A 14,274-nucleotide genomic window follows, 5' to 3' on the forward strand; every position below is an offset into this window, starting at 1 on the left:
GGCACCCCTTTGCCAAAAGATCTAATTGATGTAACAATGACCAACAACATGAAAGATTTAGCATGAGAATGGTGCTATTGGGGATAATGTGGTATAGTAAGATGAAATGTGTCCATGTGATCATGGTGAATCATGCCTCTTTAAATGTTTTGGAGAAAAATAAAATCATGTCAAAAGACATAGCAAGAAAAAAATGCAAGGAGGACAGTAGTTCTTTCATTAAGATGGGTAATAAATAACAGTCTAGGAGTTTCTTAACAGTAAATGAGATGAATGTAAGGCAAGGCATGAAAGATCTAACAGGGTGTTGGAGCCTTTTTCTTTTCATGCATAGAGAGCGTTATCTGCTGGTTCAGGGCTTACCTTGAAGCAGGGGTAGGCAACATGCTGCCCATCAATGCTGTGAATTCCAGCTCCCATAAACCCCAACCACCCTGGCTGATGGTCAGGAATTATGTGTCTTAGGGCAGGAACCTTTCTCTCCCATATGCTACTCTGTAAAGTGTCGTCTATGGTTATGGCACCATGTACAACATAATAATCATTATTAATAATGATACTTTGATTTCTCATCAAGAAGACTGGCTTATTCCAAATACAGTACTTCTGGAAATGAAAAAAGAAATGTATATCCAAGGCAAACTATTGCTTTGGACTGTTTTTTGGTAATGACAAAGGGTATCTTTGTTTCACCAACTTCCTACAACAAAATCACACATCAACTACTGCCACAGGCTGGACTTTGGGATGCAGTAAACATATGTGCCAGGAAAGAACTCAGGGGATTCTATGTCTGAGATAGCTCGCAAGAAAATATTGTAACATTGTGAGCTTATACATTGCAATAGGGAAAATGTTAGAAGGGATTTTGTAGTGAGCCTTTCAACATCTATGCCAGTCAATATTAGACCAACTAATATTAGGGGGCTGAGGCTAAGGTCTGCCCTGACTACAACAGGATCTCCAAGTGTAACACTTTCCCTGAATTGGGAAACAATGAAGGATGTACTCAGGGTTGTTATTATGGGAGGTATTAAGCATGATCCCCACCCCTAGTGATCCCAGCCATTGATTTAAAAAACTTTCCCCAATCCTTCATCTGCATAGCCCTGCCCTGTGTTTCATTTCTTGATCTCACTAGAGTGTGACAGAATGCTAGAAGCTATTTTTTATGTATATATAGATTATGTTTATGATGATATGATCAACAAGAATCAACAACTGTTTTTCAGCTATCAAAATGTGAACCAAATTCAAGTTTTCTCAATGCATATGGTTAATAAATGTTTCTAAAAATATTTCAGCAGTCTAAATGATCTTCCAATTATTATATAATTCATTTTTATAGCAAGCACAAGTAGGATATTAGAAGCATTTTAGTGTATGGATGTTTGTTCCAGTCATGGGGAAAAGCTGTCTACTTCTATTCAGATACAGTAGTGTGTTTTTTCCTGCAGCAATTAAGGAAATGTTATTATAGTAAACCATAAGCCAAATGGAAAAGAACATCACCCATATCCGAACAAAGATGAGTGAGAATTATTAGAGTATACTGAAAGTATTCTAAGCCTGCATTAGCTCTTTACCCGGAGCCTGTGGAGATCTGATGTGCTTTTAATATCCCATTTTTCTGTAGTCTCTGCATTTTAAAAATATAAATGGAAAGCTATGGTTTAAATTTCAGTAGGCTTGAAGAGGAACTATGACTGATACTTGTGGCAGAATCAAGTACATTGTTGTGTTCTACACAAGATATGAAAGCTAGGGCTGCAATGTTTAGTCAATTCATTCAGACTAATTCATTTAAAAATTTAATCAGGAAATAGATTTCTAAAATTATCTTTTATATAACACCACAGAGACTGCAAGTTCCATCAGAAGTAGTATTTCTCCTTCCACTGCATACAGGAGGGAATTAATAGGCTTAGGTGCTGTGACCTGGGGGATGCATTTCCAATGTCTACAACCAAAGAAAGCATGCTTTTTTATTCCAAGTAATTATTCTTATTCATATGCAAATGAAATTTTAATCTACTGGAATGCATTTGTTTAATCCAACAATATTAATCGTTTGATTAGCACTGCCCATAAAAGCATAAGAGCTCTAGTGCAGGCACAGGCAAACCCAGCTTGATGGGCGGGGTATATGTCAGGCATAGGCAAACTCAGCCCTCCAGATGTTTGGGACTACAATTCCCATCATCCCTAGCAAACAGGACAAGTGGTCAGGGATGATGGGAATTGTAGTCCCAAACATCTGCAGGGCCAGAGTTTGCCTATGCCTGCTCTAGTGGATCAAATATAAAATACCATCTACTCCAGCATCTTGCTTCCCAGAGCAACCAACTAGCTGCCTCTAGGACAGGGGTGAGAACCTCAGGCCCAGGGACCAAAAGCCCTGTCAAGCCTCTTTGTTGGGATGTTTGAACATACCTAGGCCATGGTCCTGCTTTGCGCCCTCCACAAGTGCCTTTGTCTGCATAAAACAGGAGTCACCAACTATTTTGGATACATGGGCAGATTTCAAATTTTTAGCGAGTGCTGTGGGCACCAGTCACAACATGGCTGCCATGGGGCCACAGTATACACAAAACTAGAGGTAGCACAGTCATGGTGAAGTTTTTTCTGTAATTGTGCTTCCATTCTATAAAAGGCTTAACCTGTTGAATGTCTGCCTGTCATACAACTGTTAAAGGCACAAGAACCCCGATTTAGCCAATTGCCAACTCTAAACTGAAGCCTATGCTACCATCCTGTACCTAGTTATCTAGGAATAAGCCCCATTAAACACAAAGAGACTTACTTCTGAGTGGACACGTATACCATTACACTGTAAACTAATAATTCATTGTGTAGTTAACCTGATCCTTAGCTTCTATTAAGCTGGAGACATTTCCAAGCCTCTTCGAACAGTTTTCAAATTTTTCCTTTGGGGATTAGAGGGGATTCTTTAACATCTACCCACACTTAAGCAAGTAGTATTGGGGGGGGGGTCTAAGCATTATCTGATCTCAAATGAATCCACCAAAGGAAAGATGCATCCTGATTTGGAGGTGGGGGGGAGGAAGAAGGGCAAACTACAGAGAATCCAAGGGATCTCATGGGACTGGAAAAGGTATGGGAAGGGGACTGGGGATCAGAGACCTGGGTATCAAAAGTGCTTAAAGAAGCTAGCAAGGAAGGAAGGAAGGAAGGCATGGTCAACATCAGGGCCTGCTCCAGTAAATTCAACCCTTCCCCTATGGATCCAAAGGACGCCATCCACCCTGTGGGAAGGCAGAAGAGAGTGAGGCAGGCAGGCAAACAGACAAAGGAAACATCAGGACTTGAAAAAAGTATTGTAATTTGGTTGAATGTTAAGAAGGATGCTAGATCATAAATAATTGACCACCACCAAATTAGATGGAATCAGGACGATAAGCTAATCAAGGTAAATATAAACCATTTGGAGAACGAATAGATTATGTTTAAAAGAATGGGACCTAGGAATATAAACAAGATGATAATTTGCTGGTTAAAATTTAAGACGATGTAAGTGGGAGCGGGAGATGTGAGGGAGTCCAAGAGGTTTTGAAAATATGTCATGATATATGTTATATTGTTGATTTTTGCATTTGTATTTAAAAACTCTAATAAATATTTATATATAAAAAAGGAAACATCAGGACTTGCTCCAGTCAGACTGACCCCTCAACTCACAAGGCCAACTTTACATTTTTTATTATTTGTTTTAGTATTTTGAAATTTTAAGTCTTTTCTTGGGTGTCTTGGAATAAAACGACAGTAACGAAATAACTATTGCACACTCCAGCAACTAGTATTTAGCAGTATACTACCTCTGAACATGGAGGTTCCATATAGACGTCATGACTAATAGCCATTTATCTTACTCACTGTGTGAAAGGAATAGCCCAAAGAACCCAATAAATGCATATACCGAGAAAATAAAATGAGCATTAGAACAGTGATATGTACAATACAAGCTAGAACTAAACTGCTCTGTGATGTGAGGTTTACCACTGACTGCCCCTGCCTCCATGGAACTGTTCTCCCCACTCCAGCATCTGTTACATTCAGATGGAGGGAAATGTAAGTTTGCCGTTGCATGCACTTGTGACAGAAATCTGTAGATAGACCCAGCACACCTGTTAAACGCTCAGAAAGTATGAGCACTAAAGCTTGGGTATTCGAAAACAAGGGTCATTCTTTGAAAATGTGAGGAAACATATGCCAAATTGAACAGCGATAACTGTTACCTAGTCACAAATGGAACTCTGATAAATTGCTGCCGCTGACCTAATTTCACTCCATCTTACTACGTGGAGATACCAAATGCCAGCAAGTGGAATCTCAGCAACAGCAGAGATTCTGAGGTATGACAGGGGAGCCACCGATGCCCAAAGCAGTATGATTACTTACTGTCTGTCTTGCTAGCTTCAACTATAAAATATTGACACGCAGTAAAATATAGAGCACAATACCACTGGATAATAACTGGATTCTTAACCTGAAAAGCATGCATACAGGTAGTTTTTAAAAACTGAGTTTAGAAAAGGTCACTCTTAGCATGAAGCATGAAAAAGGAATAATAAAGAGGTGCCATGTAGAGCAGGGGTAGCCAATGTTTGAAATTATAGCTCCCTTGATACTTGAGCCCTAGCCATACTGGGTGAGGTTACTGGAAGTTGGAGCTCACATATGGAGGGCACCATATTGGCTGTCCCTGATGCACTGGGACATGTTACAAAATACAGAATAATTTAGTAAATGTTAAATCTCACGTTTGGTTTCTGACCAAAAACCGGATTGTACATACATACATACATAGTTTAGAATAAAGGCTATCAACAGCCAGAAATAATGACCAAAATTGTGATTTCTGGGTTCTGCAGCAATGATTTTCAAACTGCGTCAAGCTCCTCTGAAACTCAGCCCCCCCCCCCCGATATTCTCTGTGTAATGTGCAGCTGGTTAGAAATGTTAACGGAGGCAAAAGTGACGCCCAGCAAGCCAAGATGGTGCATAGAGAACACGCCCCATAACATTCCTCAGAATCTTCTACAATGCACCAAGATTCCACTGCAGGCACACAGGGCTTATCTGGCAGAGAAGTGAACAAGGGAAAGGTTTGCTGAACAACCATGGTTCCAGAGCAGCCTACCCCAATCTGGTGTCCTTCAGAAACTGGACCCTAATTCCCATCACCCCCAGCCAGCATGAATAATGCTCAGGGATAATGGGACTACTGTATATTCCACAATGTATGGTGGGTACCAGGCTAGGTAAGGCACTTCTGGGGAAGTGGAGAAATGCATTAAAGGTGAACTCCAGAAGTTTATTCACAACAGGATCAGATAATGGAAACTGCACAGTGTATTAAAATCATGCTGTACCCAGATGTACAATGGTATTACTGAAGTACACTTAGGGTAGGTGTTGGTATGGCAACTTCATGCACCAGAACTTTCAAGCATAGTTTCATAACCGTAAGAACTAGACAGATTTTTTTGTTTTCTAAAATGAAAAAATTCTCAGAAAGCTGAACTTTTTAAGCACTATTTTAATATAATATAGGTCATTTATGATCCGCAGAAATCCCAATTTCCCCCTCTATCTTAAGTTTTCTAATTCAGCATGCCCAGCTGTGGCCAGGATCCAATAAGCTGCCATGGGCTTGGGAGGCATGCCAAGTGGAATTTTGAGCTTTTCCCCTTTAAACAGCATTTACCCACTCCAACCTGGTGTAATATCCCTAACTGCTTCAAAACATTCAAAAGCAGTTTGAATGAGGCATTGGGTGCTGCTGCTTAAGAAAGGAATGGGTATTTTATTCTTCCCCTCTCTCACACACACAAACACACACGGAGTAAAAAGTCTGCTGAGGACATGCACTATAGTCTTGTCCCTTCCACTGAGAAAACAGGATTTAACGTAGCTGTTCAAGACTTCTTTTCCCACAGTCAGCAGAGCAATTCTCGCAGCCGCCAGGTGGTGTTTGTGCAGTTATCAACAAGCTTCCTTCAGCAGCAGATGAAGCCCAAGCCTCCACCTGCTGCATCACGATTTAGAAGCAGCACCGACACATTGAATGTATGATACAGCTAAGTTTGTTGCAGGAAAATGATAGCAATGATGAACACCACAATGCAATACATCACGATGGGAATATCTCTTGAGCTGACCGAAACATGCAAGCGATTAAGAAGGGAAAACAGGACTCACGAAAGAGGGTAGGAATATCTCACTCTTGTTATTAATGCATGTGTTAAAGAATCAGTCTTCACTTTGAGCTTTAATGTTTTTCTTTTAATTGCATTCGCTATACGCTTGTACAGCCAAGGAATATCTCACTCTAGTTATTAAAGCATATGTTAAAGAATCATTCTTCACTTTTGAGTTCTGTTTTTCTTTTAATTGCATTTGCTATACGCTTGTACAGCCAAGCAGTGGTATATGCTGAAGGTGCTTCTTCTAGCTGAATCTGTGAAATGGTGCTCAGTGTACTGGCATCTGAGTTTATTTTTGTATTTGAAGTAGGATCCCAAAAGCAAAAGAGGGATGAAAATAGGCAAACATCCCACATCTCTCAAAATGTTGGTTTTTTTTTAATTTACAGATTGAACTGGCAAAGAGAAATAAACCAGCAGAAACAGAGTTAATTTTAGCCTTTAAAATGATGTCAGCTCAACAAAAATTGTAGAAACTACAAGAATCTATAAAGCTTTGTTATAGTGGTAAGACTTGCAGGAAGACCTGGATTTGTTGCTATAAACCACTTAAGTATCTTAAACAATCTTTTTAAAATGCAGGTGTTTATTCAGTTCTAAATTAACTGTACCAATACACTACTGCCTTCAATTCAATCTAGAATAATCTGAATAGCACTAATTTTTATAATTGGTGGTGGTGATAGTGATGTGATTAAACATAAATTAGCCAACCAGTGGTTAGGAGGAAACCAGCTCAAGACCAGTTAAAACCTATGAATACACATTAGTGTAAGGTAAAATGAATTCTAAAAACACATGATGGTAAGAACAATTTAAAATAATGAACACTGTTGAAATCGTTTAGATTTCTTGCAGAACCCAGAGCATTATCAAAATGCCACTGATGCACTACTATTTGAAATATAGTTTTCCCTTCAATATTTACATTGGCCTGCTTTTTAGTGATGTATAAAAGTGATTTATTCTACCTTGAAGAAACAATAATTATAAAGATTGGCAAGTTTAAAAATAGCTGAGTTATTCTTAAACCCTCTACTACTAAAATCAGTTTTTTTACAAGATTATGCATTTTTTTTAAAAAAGGAAATAATCTAAAATGTTGTTGTTACAAGCCTCATGGTAATTCAACAACACAGTATTTTATTTTGGACAAGTGAAAATAAATTTTCTTTCTGGAAATAAACATGACAATCCCCTTGAAACAACTTTATGCATACCTTCATATAAAACAGTAAAAATTAAGACTGAGACCAGGCTAAGGCTGCAAACCAATGAACATTTACTTGGGAGTAAGTTCCACTGAATTCAACTCACTTCTGGGTAGGCATGTATTTGGTCTCCAACAGCAACCAGCTACTTCTGGATATTCAAAAGCCGAGCAAGAGGGAAATAAGTATCTCTCTGATGCATGTTCCCAGGATCTGGTACTCATGAGGTATACAACCTCAAAACTTGGGCTTTTTATTTTAAACTGTTATGGCTAATCACTATTAATAAATGTATCCTTGCAATTATTTTCTATGGACATCTAAGATGGTGACCATCACCACAGCTTGTAGTAACAAATTTTGTAAAAAGAAACACATATTAATGTCAATCAATTTAACCGGATGGAGAGAACTATTTGGAAAGGTATTCTGGTTACACTTTTATAACTGTATCATGTTGCCACTGCCACCTTGATCCTCCACCTTCTATACTAAAAATAGCTTATCTTTAGTCTATTTTCATAGAGATTCTAAACCAGTTATTGTCTTCACCATCCCCTCAATAGCTTTTTTCAGATGAGGCAACCAGAGCTGCACACAGCATTCTACTACCAATTGCGCTGGAAGAGGTTAGGCTGATAGGTCTCAATAATCAAATGTATGTAATATTTCAATCTGGCTCAAAAATTAGGTCAGAGATATTTAGGCCAAACAGAGTTTACATCTTATTTACATGTGTTTCCACTTCCATATACTTAAAATGCTGTAAGAATCTTAGCTGCTCATGGCTTTTTGGCAACAAGGTTTACATAATCCAGTTCAAGATTTTAATCATCTGTGGTAATCTGCTTTATTTTTATTTCCTTATAATTTCACAAATCATTTAACAACATAGATAGAAAAGGTAACTGCTTAAGAGATAAATATTCTTTCCCCAAAGACTTCTGTTATACAATTGAAAAGCAATTAAAATGTGCAGACCTATAAGAGCCTCTCTTTTTTTTTAAGCCTCTGTGAGAAAAACAGAATAAGAATCAGAAGGGTCCCATACTTTTCCTCTAGCTATCAGTTTTGCAGCCAAAGCATGTGCTGTAGGGGTTATATGTTAGGATTTCTATAATTATCTATGAAAACAAAGAACATGATACAACAGAAAGTTGATCTTTTATTTCTTCCAAAACTGGCTTTAGTCCTGATTTTTATCCTTTTCTCATAAGAGCAATGCCAAAAAGATGTTTTGCTCATTGCCACCATATAGATCCTAAAATGATCCCAAAAACATTTACACTGAACATATACATTCATATATTTGTGGTTCATCTAACTAAATTCACAAAGACAGCATCATGGATATACATGAACAGATGTTAAGGCCATTCATGTTAATAAACAATGAACTCTTTCATTTTTACAGGAAGGAGATTAATTATTTTCCTTTTTATTAATTGCAGGTCAAACAAGATTCATTAGTTGCTAAACTGAAGTAAACAGAACTATTATGATTCAGCATCTTTCAAATTGTAAGCAAGGTTACAATAGAAGAAATATGTATGCACCTGAAATCATCATTACCATACAAAAGTTCCTGTGTTATAGAACATATCGATTGATTCTTGCTTACCACTTTTCTTAAGGTACTGTAGAAATTCTGCAAGTCTTGACCTAAACTGATTCTGCCTTTGCAGAATACAAAATATGACTTCTACAGATCTCTTTGGATTCACCAACAATTTAAGCACTTTGGTACTGAAGTTCTAAGTGATATACCCAAGAGAGGCGCATACCATGGAAATTTTCACAGCATCCACATCTCAAGTACTTTGTAACAGCACATATTTTGAACGAAATGGATCATATCTATGCAATGAAAACAAAACTGTCAGCCTCGCGGATAAATCAGAACACCAGCAATACATTATAGGTCTTTTCTTATCATGCCTTTACACAATATTCCTTTTTCCTATTGGCTTTGTGGGAAACATTCTTATTTTAGTGGTGAACATAAGTTTTCGTGAAAAGATGACTATTCCAGACTTATATTTCATAAACCTTGCAGTAGCAGATCTCATTTTGGTGGCTGACTCTCTCATCGAAGTTTTTAATCTCGACGAAAAGTATTACGATATCACAATAATTTGTACTTTTATGTCATTGTTCCTTCAAATCAACATGTATAGCAGCATATTCTTCCTAACATGGATGAGTTTTGACAGATACATAGCACTAGCAAAAGTAATGAAGTCCAACTTATTTCGCACCATGGAACATGCCAGATTAAGCTGTGGCCTCATCTGGTTGGCATCTATCTCGGCAGCACTAGTGCCCTTCACAGCTGTACATTTGCAACATGCTGGGGAGGTTTCCTTTTGCTTTGCAGATGTAGAAGAAATTCAGTGGCTAGAAATAACCTTAGGGTTTATCATCCCTTTTGCTATTATAGGCCTTTGTTATTCGTTAATTGTAAGAGTCTTGATAAGAGCCCACAAGCACAGAAGTTTGCGGATACGCAGACAGAAAGCTCTTCGTATGATTTTTGTTGTTGTCCTTGTCTTCTTCATCTGCTGGCTTCCTGAAAATGTCTTCATAAGTGTGCAACTTCTTCAAAAGACAGAGCAAACCTCATCAAGGGACCAGTCTTTCAGACATAACTATCCCTTAACCGGACACATTGTGAACCTTGCAGCCTTCTCAAACAGCTGTTTGAATCCTCTTATCTACAGCTTCCTAGGTGAAACTTTCAGAGAGAAACTGAAATTGTATATTGAACAGAAAACCAAAGTCTCTGTTTTAAACCGGTTTTGTCATGCTACCCTGAAATCTGTTATTCCTGATAGCAACGAGCAATCAGAAGTTTAATTTAGCCTGTATTTAAAGGTGCCATAATGGAACTTGATCACAATGCTAATAGAAAAATCATATACTTTGTCCTATGCACAAAGATTTGTACTATTTTTATGATATGTAAAAGATTACACATTACTCAAATCTGCATTTCATTAAGGTTAGAAACTAATAAAAGGCTCATGGGGGGCCAGCTGTATTTGCATACTTGTGAACAATAAGGTAGCAGAAAACTGTCTAAGGAAGAACTTAACTATAATATACTTATCAAATAATGTTATTTTTCTGCCATATGTTAGATACCCTGAACAAAATAGTAAAACTGAAGTAAGAATAGGGAAGTTCAATAGAACATATTGATATTGTTCTAAGAATAGGGAAATTCAATAGAACATATTGATACAGAGATGCAGTCACAGATATAGAGAATTGTTGATTTTCCTTCCAAGAATATCAGCTTGCAAACCTGGTGAAGAAAACAGCCACAGCGTAGAAAGCTTGGAACTGTATATTAATAGACACATACTGTTGCACAAACTATTAAGAAAATAGAAATTCAATCTAGATTTACAATGGACCTCTCTTTCTGGGTTGTTGTTTTTTAATTATTACAGATAGCTATTAGGCTTTTATTACTTCCAAATCCCCTGAATCACCAAGAATCTTCCCCTTTAATAGTGGACTCAGGCAGTTGAGTGCTAATCAGCTTGTAAGTGAAACAGGGCCACCCAAAACTAAGGTAATGGTACATACTCAAGGGACTTCTCCAGTTATACAGAACTATATAAGTTTGCAGCAGGAAAGAACGGTATTTTAAAAAAAACAATTGAAAATGGCTCAAAGGTTTGTGAACTTCCTTAACTCATGGAATGTGGATGACAGCTGTGCCTACAGAAATAAGAAATATTCTATTACTCATCCTGTTACCTGAAGATGACGTTTCCATGACCACATTTAACATAAAAGATAGGAGTTCCTGTGCATTCACTATGCTTTAGTTGTTGGGGCAAATGATGCATAACCCCCACTGTGCTAAATCCTATGGCTTTTTCCCTATGGGTAGATTTCACTTCCACCTCAGGAGACAAAGGAAAAGTTCTAAAAGAACCAGGACAGACTGTGAGTGAGCTGAGACGCAAAATGTTAGTGTGCCAGTTGAGGGTGGGGGAAGGAAAATGGACTCCGGGAGAAAAGTGGGAAATTACTAGCTCAATGTAGCCTTTAGTAAGTATTCTGGAAGGGTATGTGTGCCATCAGTTTAAAGCAGAAAATATTTCTCTTCCTGCACTATATAGGAAATGTTTCCAAGAAAAGGAAAATGAACACATTTTACAGTTCCACTCTTCAGAACACCTCTTGCACTATACAGCAATTAAATGCTTAAGATCACCCTGAGCTGTCTAGTGCTTTATAGGGTAGCAAAGAAAGGCCATGTGGGAAGGTGTTTTGTTTCACTTTTCTTCTCCTGAAACTCTCCCAGATGTCAAATACCACTACACATCTTTTGGTCCAAGCAACTTGGAGCCCTGAATGAGGACATTCTTCTTACAGGGTAGGGAAGTACACTGCTAGTGGGTATTGCAATATCCACTAACTTGAATCAACTTTTTTTCCAGAATACTTGGATCCTGGGCATATTCAAGCAATATTCACTCTCAATACCTGTATTCACACTGCAATCAGGAGATTCAATGGGTAACTGGCCCCCCTCCCACTTCCCTTTCCATTCATAAAATAGAATTGGCTTTTATTTCACTTTCACCTTCCTTTAATTTTATTTACTGTACAATACCTTGAAAATAACAAATATTATTTGTAAGGTAAAGGGACCCCTGACCATTAGGTCCAGTCGTGGCCGACTCTGGGGTTGCGGCGCTCATCTCGCTTTACTGGCCAAGGGAGCCGGCATACAGCTTCCGGGTCATGTGGCCAGCATGACTAAGCCGCTTCTGGCGAACCAGAGCAGCACACGGAAATGCCATTTACCTTCCCGCCGGAACGGTACCTATTTATCTACTTGCACTTTGCCGTGCTTTCGAGCTGCTAGGTTGGCAGGAGCAGGGACTGAGCAACGGGAGCTCACCCCGTCGTGGGGATTCGAACCGCCGACCTTCTGATCAGCAAGTCCTAGGCTCTGTGGTTTAACCCAAAGCGCCACCCGTGCCATTGGTAATATAGAATATATCTCATGAATTGCAATTTACTGCAGATTCTCCCTAATTCTCTTATTTAAAATCTTTCATCATGGTATCACGGAAAGATGGCACTGCCAATAAATAAGGCACTGTCAAATTTAGAAATTGCACTCTACATGCAAGGAGGGGAGGAGGTACACATGAACAAGGAGGGCTATCATCTAAACTGGCTCAGAGACTGGACAGTCAGAATCAGAGAGACCTTTTCCTATATGGATATTAACATCTATTTGTAAAGACAATTTGCATACTATGATGATTTCATCATTTCCTGCCAGGATGGAGAAAAGTTTGCTTCTTACTGGACTTGAATCACTCCCTTTTGACCACTCTACGGGAAAAAAAATTTGAGTTTAAGGGAAAAGTGGACCTTGGCTGACCCTTGACTGCCTCCTTTGGGCTTAGCTCCCTAGACTTCAACCTCTTCATGCTTGTCACTAACAAGCTGCAAGGTCTTGAGAGCTTTGGAAAGCAACATGGAGAAAGTATTGGAGAGCTACTTTGGAGTGTAGAAAAACAACATTCTTGTACATCCAGGTTTAGCATGCACTAGTTCCTTTTCAAGCAATGTTAAGATAATCACAGAGATGCTGCACTAAACTAGGTAATGTTCCTATTATTGGATGGGGTCTGTCTCTTTTGCTGATCATACCCTTGATTACAGGCTAGGCATGGAACTAAAATCTGATTGCATTTCAGAGCTTCAAAAGATTATCTTTCCCATGTGATTGACTTTCAATCCCTTCTAGGATATATACTCTATGAAGTGCTCTGTACCCTCCAGAACTGTGCTATATTATGACCTCCACACAGATCTCACAGAAGACATGCTCTGCCTGCTGCAGGACAGGAAGACTTAGATCTTGACTAGGGCTGCGGCACATAGCTAACAAAAAAGCAAAAAGTTTCACTACAAATTTCCAAGATGTAGTTTCATTTTTTTAAAAAAAATTAAAAATCTAAATTTATAAAGCTTCCCATGGAGCCAGTAATTCAAGGAGACTAACATGTGGTCACCCCACAGTCTCACATGCAAACTGTATGTAAACTGGATGACTACTATTGGGTGTAGGGAGTGTTAGGAGAGAGTAATACCTCTGGTACAGAACACATTGTGCTCCTTCTGGAGTAGTTTCTCCACCTTTGGTCCCCATCCTGCAATCAGCTCTCACCTGTGGCTCCTAGAAGCTGTCAGCATGCAACAGCAGTGACAACCCGGCAATGGCTTCGAATGGCCAGCTAAACCAGGTGAGGGTAGCTGATGGGTCTCAAACACTCCAGGACTTCCCCTGTATGTGAAGACAGGCTCTGGCGGATTGAGCAGATGAGACCAATACTGGGTCTAACGGCAAAGAAGGCGATTTCTACACATGCTGTAGAGGCAAGTGAGGGGCAGATGGGGCTTGTCAATCTCCCATCTGGGAGAAGGAAAACTCTGATCCTAAACCTCTGCTGCCTTGCAGGATATCTTTGGGGGGAGAAAAGGCTAAGGAGTAGACTCTACACAAATCCAAAGTGGAATCCCTAAGACGGCTGGATGGCACATTGTATGCCACCTTCCGGCAACTCCCAGCAGCCCGGCTGGTGTCAAATGTATTGCTTTCCTTTCCTTTGGAGCACATCAGCAAGGCTGAGAGTGGGGTCTTGTTTTCTGGGCAGCCCTAAGAGCTCCATACACACAGCACAGGCTTATGCTACGGTGACATCACTTCAGTGCTGCTAATGCAGCAGTTACTCTTCACCCCCAGAGGCACACTCCATTGTCCCTTGAGACAGACAGGTGCCAACAATCTGAATGAG

The 14,274-nt window shown here is 39.2% G+C and overlaps 2 protein-coding genes across 7 annotated transcripts in view; one reads left to right on the plus strand and one right to left on the minus strand.

The window, feature by feature from the left end:
* Positions 1-14,274, minus strand: part of CHLSN (cholesin) — a 153,147-nt gene that overhangs the window by 122,511 nt on the left and 16,362 nt on the right. The window lies entirely within an intron of this gene.
* GPER1 (G protein-coupled estrogen receptor 1) lies at positions 5,787-10,560 on the plus strand. Its single transcript, XM_079952248.1, has 2 exons — positions 5,787-6,230; positions 8,890-10,560. Exon 2 carries the CDS (start codon positions 9,224-9,226, stop codon positions 10,292-10,294), a length of 1,071 nt encoding a protein of 356 aa, XP_079808374.1. The 5' UTR covers positions 5,787-6,230; positions 8,890-9,223; the 3' UTR covers positions 10,295-10,560.

The sequence above is a fragment of the Podarcis cretensis genome (genome assembly GCF_951804945.1).
Source record: "Podarcis cretensis genome assembly, chromosome: 14".
Lineage (NCBI taxonomy): Eukaryota > Metazoa > Chordata > Lepidosauria > Squamata > Lacertidae > Podarcis > Podarcis cretensis.